General features: G+C 34.7%; 1 protein-coding gene across 6 annotated transcripts; it reads right to left on the reverse strand.

Moving 5' to 3' along the window:
- Positions 1 to 1,251: 1,251 nt before the first annotated feature.
- LOC114368592 (pentatricopeptide repeat-containing protein At4g21300-like) lies at positions 1,252 to 7,932 on the reverse strand. 6 transcript variants are annotated; one of them, XM_028325804.1, is made up of 4 exons: positions 4,942 to 7,932; positions 4,667 to 4,760; positions 4,497 to 4,567; positions 1,252 to 1,653 (listed from the first exon to the last, which is right to left on the reverse strand). In XM_028325804.1, exon 1 carries the CDS (start codon positions 7,561 to 7,563, stop codon positions 5,017 to 5,019), a length of 2,547 nt encoding a protein of 848 aa, XP_028181605.1. In that variant the 5' UTR covers positions 7,564 to 7,932; the 3' UTR covers positions 1,252 to 1,653; positions 4,497 to 4,567; positions 4,667 to 4,760; positions 4,942 to 5,016. The 6 variants fall into 6 exon arrangements, with proteins under 6 accessions (XP_028181605.1, XP_028181604.1, XP_028181603.1 ...); XM_028325803.1 differs by having other exon boundaries at positions 1,252 to 2,081; XM_028325802.1 differs by having other exon boundaries at positions 1,252 to 2,916.
- Positions 7,933 to 12,212: the final 4,280 nt, after the last annotated feature.

Here is a 12,212-nt window from a genome sequence, read left to right on the forward strand (position 1 = left end):
TATTAACTAAGGAATACCCATGAAGAGCTTCCGTGATCTCTCCCAAAGTTGGAAACTATAGATATCTATACACCGACTTGTTGAGAATGAGTGTTACAATCTTACATATGTGAAAAATGTGATGATTGAATATTTGACATGTGTATCATGTTACAAAATATTTCCCCGTAATTTAGTTTCCATGTTTATTTCCTATAACTATGACGGTGGAATTATTTCTTTGTATATACATGGTTAGAACTAGTATATATTTGTAATGTTATTTTATTTTGGTACATAAATTTTTATTTTGGTTCTTTATGTTTTTGACAATTTCATTTTGATCATTTATGCTTTTGAAAGTTTCATTTTTTTTTTATCTTTTATGTTTTTGGAAGTTTCATTTTTTTTTATCTTTTATGCTTTTGAAAGTTTCATTTTTTATCTTTTATGTTTAGTTTCATTTTGATCATTTATGTTTTTGAAAGTTTTATTTTAGTCATTTCTTCTAATTTCCATTAATTAGCAAATGTTTAAGTTATTTTAATTCTTAAATTTTAAAATAGTGACAATTAAAAATCACAGCAAGACCCAAAAGGCAAGAGGATCTAGCTCAGTTGGTTAAGCATGATATGTGACTATGTGAGTGTTGTAAACCATCTGATATCGTGTCCAATTCCTACATATAAAAAAAAACCAAGACCCAAAAGCAAGACCCAAAATCACCAACACAACATCATATCTAAAGTTTCTCATTACCGTCAAAACCCAACGTTTTTTTTTATCTATGTTGGTGTTGGATCACAGTGTGGCTAAAAAGGTGACACAATGGCGTTGTTTGGTAGATGGAGGTTGCAAATAGTTCTTTGTTGATGATGGATGTAGTGTTGTGGAGGTTGAGAATCTAAATGGACAATGGCTTTAGTGTTCTATTGTGGAGGCTATGGAATTTGCATAAGATGACAAAGGTTGTGAAAGTAGGTGTTATTGAATGCATTTTAAAGATAGTAGCAATTTTTATCCGCAACTATTTTAGATTAATTATTTTAACATTTAACATAACACTAACCTTTGCTAACAGAATTAGAAGAAAAGACCAAAATAAAACTTCTAAAAACATAAAGGATTAAAATAAAACTTTTAAAACTTAAAGTACCAAAATGAAACTTTCTAAAACATAAAGAATCAAAATAAAAATTTTAAAAACATAAAAGAACCAAAATAAAACTTTTAGAACTTAATATATAAAAGTGAAACAACATTAAACCATAATGAACCAAAAGTGATATTTAGCCTAAAAAACAATAATGTTCATTTTCCCCTTATTTTTTCAGGTCTACTTAATCAACATATGAAAGTATGCTCTTTATAGTGAACCTTTTCGTATAGCTCCTTCAATACATTTTGGATATGGATCATAGCATCCAAATGGTCCTTACATTGAGAGTTTAAAAGCTAACTAACTTCACTGACTGCGAGAGATGTCTCAATGAGTGACAACAAGGTAATTTATTTTTCTGACCAATCTTCTGTATTTTCCTGGGTTTGACAGAGGCTGTCCCTGTTCTGGTTGAAATTTGATATTAGGATTCATAGGAGTGCTAGTATGCTTTGCATTCAACAAACCTGTCTTCAAGGATCCATGTGCATCAGTGTTTCAACAATTTGTTCTTTCTGTCAGTATCATGGAAAATGCCATTAACTTACAAGCATCGAATTAATAGATATACAGCAAGGAGAATTCAAAGTTGAGGCCACCAACATTAAAAAAAAAAAAAAAAAGATAGTTTGACGCCACATTTTTATAGCACCTCTACCACACCTTCATGCTTTTAAGTAACTCCAGTCATTTTTAAAAATTTTCTTCTTATATAGAAATAGAACTCCTGCTATTCTATTTTGACAACAATAACATTAAGAAGCTGATGGAAACCATTGAAGTTACTAATATAGAGTATCATTAGTCATAACCTGTGATCTAAATAAAAACTGGACCAGAAAGGTTACCGCGTTAGTTACCTTTTTCCAAAAATTTTCACTTTCCTATTTGTTGGCCTACAATCCCTTTCAGACCCTTTGTTTGCTTGATTGTGTCATTCAACCTGTGATAATAGTAATTACTTGGAATGGACTAATCCACCTAAGCCTCCAATAATAGCCAGATTAATAGGTTAATGTATTTGACCACTGAACCATGAACCTACGGGTTGGCATGGATTGGATTTTTTTATCCAAATCCATATCCAAATCATATCCGTTTAAATGGTTTGGATTTTAAATCCAAACCATTTAAATAGATATGGATTTTTGAAAGCAGTTTGGATATTATTAAAACCGGATTTTTTATGTTAATAAACACTAGAATATTGGTTCTTTGCAAATCAATTTTAAACCGAATTTTTTATGTTAATAAAACACTAGAATGTGTTTCACTAGAATGTTAAGATCGACCAGTTTAATAAAGTTCATGGTGTATACTTTATAGCTATATAATCTGATCTCCAATACAAGAAAAGAAATAAACCCTTGAAAAGAAAAATTGATACTTAACAGCAGGGACTCTTAAAGCAGGGCAATTGAGACAGAGTTACGTTATAGTGCAGGCACGACGGAACTACTACATAGTTGTAACACGCCTGTCATATATAAATCTAACCATGATACGGTTCCTTCCCACCTAATAACTATAGGGAATGCATCCAGACTATAAGAATGTTGTAATCAAATTCTTACTAGTCAAGAGAATGGTACAAACACTCAGTATATCAATTAAGAAATACCCCTAAAGAAACAATGACCTTAAGCACACAGCAAAAATAACTATACTAACAGTCCAAACACGAGACTGATTTCTACGACCTCGAGTGCAAGGTGGTAACACATTAGCAGTGTTGGAGACAGCAGTTGGAGGGGTCGAACGCTCAGCCATCTCTGAAGCTAAAAGGTCATCATGATCAGCCATTTTAATTTTTGACAGTGTGTTTGCATAAAATTTAGGATGTAAGAATTAGTATATAGTTGCATAATAATGCACAAATGCAATCATTATTTACAAGGGGATGCAGATGGAACCAATGCATATTTAGACATTCAGCACAAACCAAATCAGGCAGTACTGAAAACTAAGTAGTTGAGCTTATAAATACGTGAAAGCGTGGAAAAGCTACTACTTAGAAACAGTAAAAGGGTTCAAAAGCTATATCCTTGGATAGCAAATTGCCCAAGCTTTGCCATTTGATGAATATAACATTGGCTCAGGTCCTCTGCTGCAAAAATCTGAGTACCAAAGCAAATATGTTCAAAATTTTAGAAGATGTGTGTGTGTGTGGTATGCTGGCAAACATACAAAGGATCCTCCATTTTTAAGACTGAAGATATCAAGAAATTACTGTTACAAAAACCAATAAAAGGAGTAAAATAATCAATCACTCTTAATCAGCTTAAGCCCCTCCTCCGTGTAAATTCCAATTAAACTGCAAGTAAAATTATTAAGTCAAAAATAGGACCCTTAGCACATTGAATGATGGAGTAAAAATCTACTCTTGTGTTCGAGTGATTTTCCTGTTTTAGTTCCCTTGTTTCTATTCTATTCTATGCTTGAGTTCGCCTCCCTCACTTCTCACTGCTGCTAATTACTAATCAATCCAGCACTTTGAAAACTGAGAAATTCCATTCATGTCTCAAATGAGGTTTGTCGTAGTTTTACACCAGCTCAAGCCCCTCCTCCGTGTAAATTCCAATTAAACTGTAAGTAAAATTATTAAGTCTAGAATAGGAACCTTAGCACATTGAATGATGGAGTAAAAGTCTACTCTTGTGTTCGAGTGATTTTCCTATTTTAGTTCCCTTGTTTCTATTCTATTTTATGCTTGAGTTCGCCTCCCTCACCCCTCACTGCTGCTAATTACTAATCAATCCAGCACTTCGAAAACTGAGAAATTCCATTCATGTCTCAAATGAGGTTTGTCGTAGTTTTACACCAGCCTTGACAACAAGATAGGATTTGAAATGAGTCTGCCAGGCAGCACCTAAGAATAATTATATCTACTAAATGACTAGTTACTACTTCTGAACTAATAAATACCTGCCCCAAAACACAAGATCCACATAGCAAAAGATTTGATAGCTCAAGGTATTAAGAAACACTATACCAAAACTACATATGAGTTGAGTCATATTCCTTTGTAATTATGTTTAAATTAAATATCTTAAGTTGTTAACAAGTAAGAAGAACCAATTGTTTCATCAGTCAGCATTAAGCACTATAAATGCAGGGCATATAAATTTGTATGCAAGTTAATTCAAATTTAAATCTATCCTAATACTATATTCTTTTTTAATGTAATTCAAATTTAAATAATGGTGAATCATTCTTCTTCAGAAGTTTCATTATTTCCACCAACAGTTTAGTATCATTGTGGTTCTTAGCATACAACTGCAGCAAATTGACAGTAACTTACCAATTGGAAAACAGGGACAGAATCAAAGAACTTAGAACATTAACATGTAAACAGTACCAGTAAATGGTGTGCAGATGCAATATTTGGGCTCAGTCCATAGACATTATGCTTCCACAAAACCTTCTTTCCTGCATACACATTTTATCCACATAGCCTCAATATCTCATATCTTTTTAAGTTTCACAAATGAAAAGACACAAGTGGAGACACCAGTAAAGTGCACAAACCAAAATCAAGAGCTCCTGTATTAACACATGCCCGAGCAACTTCTTGACAGAGATTGCAATTAAAATTGTCATGAATTCAAAGATTTGACAACCTCTGCGTACAAAATAGGTTAAAAATCGTCACCATAAACAGCAGCTTCTCAAGTAAATACCAAATTTAAATGATATTATTGAAACTATAACCTTGAATTATATATAAGTGCTAAAAAATTCATATGATAAAGAACAATCCCAACTTAAAGAATACCCATAAGTTTTTATAGAAGTTATCTCACAATGATAGGAGTTGCATCAAGAAGTATTTGATATGACTGTTGCTGAGAATAAGAAAGAAATCAATTGTTCTTCACTCAATTCTTGCCCATGATTTGTGGGTGAAGTGGAAGATAAGGTTGAGGAACATAACCCTGCTTTCTTAACTCAAGAAGGAGACTCTTCAGAATCAAATAGATCTCAACAGATTCTGGGTGGTTTCCGTCAGCAGCAGAAAACATATGGGTTCCACCATTAACATCAATCCAGCTGTATCCAGGTATCTTCTGGACTCCTTTTTCCTTCATTAAACTTCTTACCTTAAGAACACTCGCCCATTCGCCAGCATCAGCATGTACATTTGAAAGCAATACATAGTATCCAGAATTTTTTGGGTCCAATTCAAGAAGATGTCTTGAAGCTAGTTTAGCCAACTCAACATTGCCATGGAGCCGACAAGCTCCCAGCAATGTCCCCCAAACACCTGCATCTGGAGTAAATGGCATGCTCTTTATGGTATCAAATGCTTCATGCACACGACCAGCACGACCATACAAATCTACCATGCATGCATAGTGCTCCATCCTAGCACCGATCCCGTATTCTCTAGTCATGCAATGAAAGTAGTGTATGCCTTCATCAACTAAGCCCGCATGGCCACAAGCTGATATTATAACAAGAAATGTAACATGATCAGGGTGAATCCCTGCTCTTAACATCTCATGGTATAGGTCAAGGCATTCTCTAGGGCAACCATGGTTTCCATAGGCAGCAATGATGCTGTTCCATGAAACTTCATTCTTCCCATCCATCAGATTAAACACACACCAAGCCAAAGCTAGATTTCCACATTTAGAATACATATCTATCAGTGTACTTGCAACAAAAGTGTCAGAACTAAATGCATTTCTAATCACATAGCCATGCATCTCTTTACCATAATATAGTGCTGGTAAATTTGCGGCAGCAGAGAGAGCAGATGATAGGCTCACAGAATCAAACTTGGCTCCACTCATTCCCATTTGACGAAAAAGATCAATGGCAATTTCTGGTTTTCCATTCTGTGAGAAGCTTGAAATCATTGAGTTCCAACAAACACTATCTCTATCAGACATTCTTCTGAAAAATTCATAAGCAAGATCCAGTCTTCCACATTTTGCATACATATCTGTGATGGCAGATCCCACATTAACTATATTCTCCAATCGTTTCTTTAGAATATGACAATGCAACTCCTTCCCTGGTTTCAGAGCAGCCACAGCAGCACAAGCTGGCAAAACACTAGCCATGGTTAGGGAATTAGTCACCATTCCCTCTTGAATTAACCACCTAAAAGTGTTTATAGCATCGATATTCAGTCCATGAAGTACATAACCCGAGATCATAGCTGTGCAAACTGCAACATCAACCAAAATATTCTGCTGGAAAATCTTGCGTGCCATCTCCACATCTCCACCCTTGAAGTATACGTCAATAAGAGCACTCTTCAAATAGACATCAAAAGGCACCCTATGTCGCACTATGTAACTATGAACTTCCTTACAATGTCTGAGACTCCCAGATTCGAGGATAGAAGGAAGGAAACTTGCAAAAGTGACCGAATCTGGTTTGACACCAGCAGAGATCATAGCATTAAATAAAGGTGCAGCCTCATCTGTAAATCCATTTTGTACATATCCAGCAATCAACCCATTCCAAGTCACCGTATCAGTTTGTGGCATTGTATTAAATAACTTCCGGGCATATAAAAGGTTCCCACATTTTGAATACATGGCAACTAGTGTGTTTGCTACCTGTGGATCAAACTCGAACCCACTACCAATAACAAGACCGTGAAGCTGAGTACCAGCACAAAAATTCCCTCTCGTAGCACATATAGACAAAATACAAGTATACGTCACCGAATTAACCATACTATAAGAGGTCCTCATTTCACAAAAAGTCCCTATCGCATTGTCAAAATCTCCGCTTTTCACATAACCACGGAGCATGACATTCCACAAAATGGTGTCTCTCAGAGGCAATTCATCAAACACCCGCCTGGCGTCACGAATATAGCCATTATCAGCATACAACTTGATCAAAGCACTACCAGCAAACAAGTCCACGTGAAACCCCAAGGACCGAGCCGTATCATGAACCACCATACACAATGGCACATTATTCAAACCACCGCAGGCTTTAATCACATAAGGGAACGTGTATTTGTCAGGTGAAACATTACTACCCAACATCTTGAAGTAAAACAACAAGGCAAAATCAAACCACCCCAACATGTAAAGCCCTCTTATCATCCAATTCCAAGGAAGAGCATAGCGCAATTCGAGCTCGAAAAACAAGTTCCCAGCATCCCTAAACCTACCACAAAGAACATACAGCCCCAAAACCCTTGAACTCGGAGCACAAACATCACCCATGCCGCCAACAATGACCTGAGTGTGAACCTGCCTAGCTTGCTGAACCATGGAAGCATCCGAACAAGCCCGGAACAAAGATTCCAACTGGGTTGTGAGAGAATCTAGGGTCTCTGGTTTTGCCATAACATTATTATTGTTGCAGATGCTTGTTGTTGCTGTGTGCATTAGTTTTGACCTTGAAAATGAAAGTCTAAATATAGAGCATAGATTTGTAGTTCTGTTATACATTTTAGAAAGTGAAAGAGGCGTAAACCATAATCAAGTTTCGGACAGCGAAGTAGAGTTGATTCGCTGTTGAAGCAAATATTTTCATAATCAAGTTTTTCGCAATTGGGGTTTGAAGGCATCACAAACCAAACCACCGTTACGTTGAAGACACCATTTTTTGTCGTCCTAGAAATCCCGCTTGAAAAACACTTTTGAAACGCTCTATTCTATTCAGTCAACACTCACACCGCAAGGTGGAGTTCGGAGGAGGATGAAGATGTAAACAGGATATGTTTTAGGTTATGTTTGTTTTGTGGAAAGAGATGAATTGGGATGAAAGAGTAAGAGAGGAAAAAAAATGAAAAGAGACTAACTGAAGATGAGATGAGAGTCCACAGTTAGTTTGTCAGAGATAAAAAAACAATCACATTGAAATAATTGAATTAAAATAATTAAATCATATAATAAAAGAAAAATAAATAAAGTTGTGTATTATTTTTTTTATTTCTTATTAATTTAATCTTTCTTAAAAAAATTACTTGAGATTTTTTATAGGAAAAAACATATAATTAAAACATAATTAATTATGCCAACCCATTAATTTTTTATTAACCGTGAAGAATTAACCATTAAGGTATATGAATAATCATGTGTTGGTAGATAATTAATTAACAAATAAATAAATAAATAAAAGGATGAAGTGGCTAGTGAGTTCACTGCCAAGCACCAAGATTATAAAACTAATAAATGGAGGAGTGCAAGATGAGAATATATGAAGGAAAAAAATTCTGATATCTCCTCTCTCTTACATGTTCAATTTTATTCTAATTTATCTCATTTTGAAGTGAAAGTTTTGTTTAGTAACATTCAATTTTTTTTAAAATTTTTCATAAATTTTAGTCTCTTACCAAACACACTCACATCTTAAATCCAACATACACTTAGGAATGATGAATTCCACAGATACTTAGGGTCAGCTAGTTAATTTTCTTTCTTTCTTTTCCTTTTCTAATGTACCAAAAAAAAAAAGAGAGAGAATAAGAGGGAATAACGGGTTAGTGATGTGGGTTCCACAACTTGTGTTTTTCTCTCTCCTACTCAAGATCTCTACTCGAGAATAAGTTAATGGGAATTTTTTAATTGCAAAAAAATAATTAATAAATTTGGTAAGAGTTAAGTAATTTTGAGTGAAAAATTACCTAAAATTGATTAATTGGATGAGAAATGGAAAGAATTGGTTAAGCTCTGTAATTTTAATTAAGATTTAAAATTTGATTAAAGATAAAAATTATTTTAAATTAATTTAAATTAGCTTAAAATCAATTTGATATATTTTTGAATTGAAATGAGTATTTTTTAGAAGAAGGAACTTATGTCATTTCATTCAAAACAAACTCAAAAATAAAAATGGAATATGATGGAAGATATGAGAGCTAGCATGCAGAGTTGATGAATGAGCGACAAAATTATTTTGTCTCTTTATAAAACTCACAATTGAGCTTAGAAATAACTAAGTATTTGGTTACATTTTTTAAACAAAACATCAAGATCCAAATGAGTTACAAAACATGAAGATTTGAGATTGATTGCAAAGCTCTTGTGGATGAATTCCCAACATGGAAATTGAAATGAGTTAAAGAATAAAAAGATAGATGATAAGATAATATATAAAAAAGATACTTTAAATAATAATGATGAAAACATATTAAATTAAATGTTAACATGGATTGTTGTACAAAGTTTAGTCATTCACATCATAATGATTGTAATCCACATCACAGAATCCATAATATTTGTAATTGTGAAAATCTTAAGGCAGCTGCAATTTAAAACCTTAGTGGCATGACAAAGTAAAACAAATGGTTTTGTTATGTATTAACTTCAAGGTGAATGGAACGCTAGAGGCATGAGCCAACACCCCAAACATAAACAAACCTTGTGTTTCATGTTTGAATAACATATAAAGTCTTATATATAGAGAAAGGAAAGAAACCAGGATTTTGCGTGAGCCATCCATAGGTGGCAAAGCAGGCCAACCTGGCAACCCGTCTAGGCAGCAAAAAAATTAATTGACCCACACCTCATTAACATTGGAAAAGTAAGTTTAAATTTGGGCTGATGCTAGGTGCATCCAACATTATTATCGGTGCACCCAACATTTAATGTTAAAAGACAAAATTATCCTTGTCTATTTTTTTAAAATAATTGTGCACCCAGCGCTTCCATTTCCTACGCTTTTGATATTCTTCTTCTTCTTTAGCCCCTGCGCCACTGCTCTTCTTGCTTCGCTGTCGTGGTCGTTGCACTGCCGTGTCTGTCCGTGCATTGAGGAGTTGCTTTGAGGAGTTGCATTGAGGACGTGCACCCAGAACCTACGCCACCGTTGACCGTAGAGGTAAGCGTTCTTCTCCCATTGGTGTCGTTTCATTTTCTGCTTCCTTTTTCGCTGGTGTACTGTGTTTAGTTTAGTTGATCCGCTAGGGCTTTAGGTGATCCGCTAGGGCTTTAGGTAATCCGCAATAGATGTAGGTTATAGGATGTAGATGATCCGCAGAGAAAATAGATGATCCGCATTAGATGTAGGTTATATGTTTTAGATGATCCGCAATGGAATTTGGCTTGCGGATCAACTTGATCCGTAAGAAACGTATGAATAAACTTGCTTTGTACGCTTCTTATGGATCAAGTTGATTTGTAAGATGTGTAACGGATCAACTTGATCCGTATGACCCAATTTTAATTTAAAAAATTGTGCTACATTTGACAATTGGCATTGTTTGGTTTGTATTGTATTGTTTGAACATGAACATGTTGATATTGGTTTGAAATTTGTTTAGTTTGTATTAGTTTTGACTTCAATGGAAAACCTCAATAAATCAATTTAGGGCAACGAATGTTTTGATGGTTTATCCCAAAGTTGCAGTCTACCTGAACCTCTTTTAATAGTTTGTATTAGTTTTAAGATACCCAAGTGCTCGAAGGCTCCTTGTTATGCCAAGGTATGAGATAGGGTCATTGTACATAGTCTTACCCTTGCATTTATCTCCTAATGTTGTCAAAAAGGAGTTTACTGATATGAACTAACAGAATTCTCCTTCCCAATTATGGCCTTAACCCCATTCTTCTTTCTCTCACAGACTTTAGTTAACTTCCATAGGCCCATCAGCATCCTTCATTCTTTAGGTGTGTATTAATGTAAAAAAAATGCTTCCATTTCGTTACCAATCTTCAAATAAAAACAAATCCTGATGACTCCCTCTGGAAATCCAAAGTTCCTTCCAAGTTTTGTCATACTTCACTATTGATTTATTCCTTTCTTCTTCATTTAATCTGCCCCAAATCCTTGTTCTGTTTCTTGTTCCATAGGAAAATAGATGTTGCTACAAAGGCTATAGATATGCATATCAATAACATGCTTAGACTGGACCTTGGGAAATAAGGGTATATCATCTCTATATTATGGTCAATTGAATATATGCAATATCTGGTTTGGATGGCAATAAGTATAAGGAATAACATAAAGGAGGATGAGATGATAATGTTAAGATAGAGCCAATTGTTTTTGTCCTAAAACTACAAAAACTAGTTCATCCAATGCATTTGGTTTGAGCCATAATGTTGAAAAAGTAGGAAGTCAAGTGTAATATCAAGAAACCTCATGTGGAGGTTAGTATACTTTATTTTATTATGTATTACCTTTAAGATTTGATGTGTCTTTCCCAAAAAATTGAAGACCCTCTGGTGACCGGAAAGAGCAATAAGGCTAAGCAAATATACTCTACGATGCCTAAAGCGAGAGCCGAATATTACAACTTGACTTTCTACCTATGCAATAAGAACCATTCAAATGCATTAACATTTCATGAATTGGAAACAACTTCCTTGACAAATTCAAGAGGATGCAGATCGTTGGTTGTCTCCAACATGTTATGCCAGTAGTGTCTCTTCAAAAATTTCTGAAGAGAATTTTTGGAGAAGATTCAGATGGTAGCTTGTCTCCAATATGATGTACCTCTTGTTCCACACCCGTACCAATCTAAACAATAGCATCCACGAACCAGTAGAGGGTTTTCATGCAAAAATCATTTTTATTATCTCACAAACCATCATGTAATTGCAATTCATACTACACAACAAGTTAGTTACCTTGAGGAACTCGAGAAGAAGTTGGAACTTGTCAACAATAGATTTTATGGGAGCAATTAGGACCCTTTGGTCAAAACCAAAATCACCACAATGGTCACCATGCAGGAAACTTGTTGCCCTCATTCAACCTTATTTCACAAAAACCAACATTAGCTCATACAAAATGGGGAACGGTTAAAGGTTAAAAAAAGCAAAGTTTAAAATTATACAAGTTTCATTTTCCCATTTCTTCCAACGTCTCATAAACAAGCAATTTATCATCCTTGGAGAAGTAGAAGGCTCTGACAAGAACCACATTCTCATGCTTAATCTTCCCTCGAACCTCCAATTTGCATCTTGAACTCTTTCTTCATCTCCACAATGTCCTTAAACCTCTTCAATGTCCTTTAACCTCTCCAATTTGCATCTCAAACTCTTTCTTCGTCTCCATAATCTCCCATTAATGATGTAACTTGAAAACCTCTTGACGACATTATTTAGACCACGAGAGAATTGTCTAAGCTAAAATGACACATCATCTTTCA

The sequence above is a fragment of the Glycine soja genome, chromosome 9 (assembly GCF_004193775.1).
Source record: "Glycine soja cultivar W05 chromosome 9, ASM419377v2, whole genome shotgun sequence".
Classification (NCBI taxonomy): Eukaryota; Viridiplantae; Streptophyta; class Magnoliopsida; order Fabales; family Fabaceae; genus Glycine; species Glycine soja.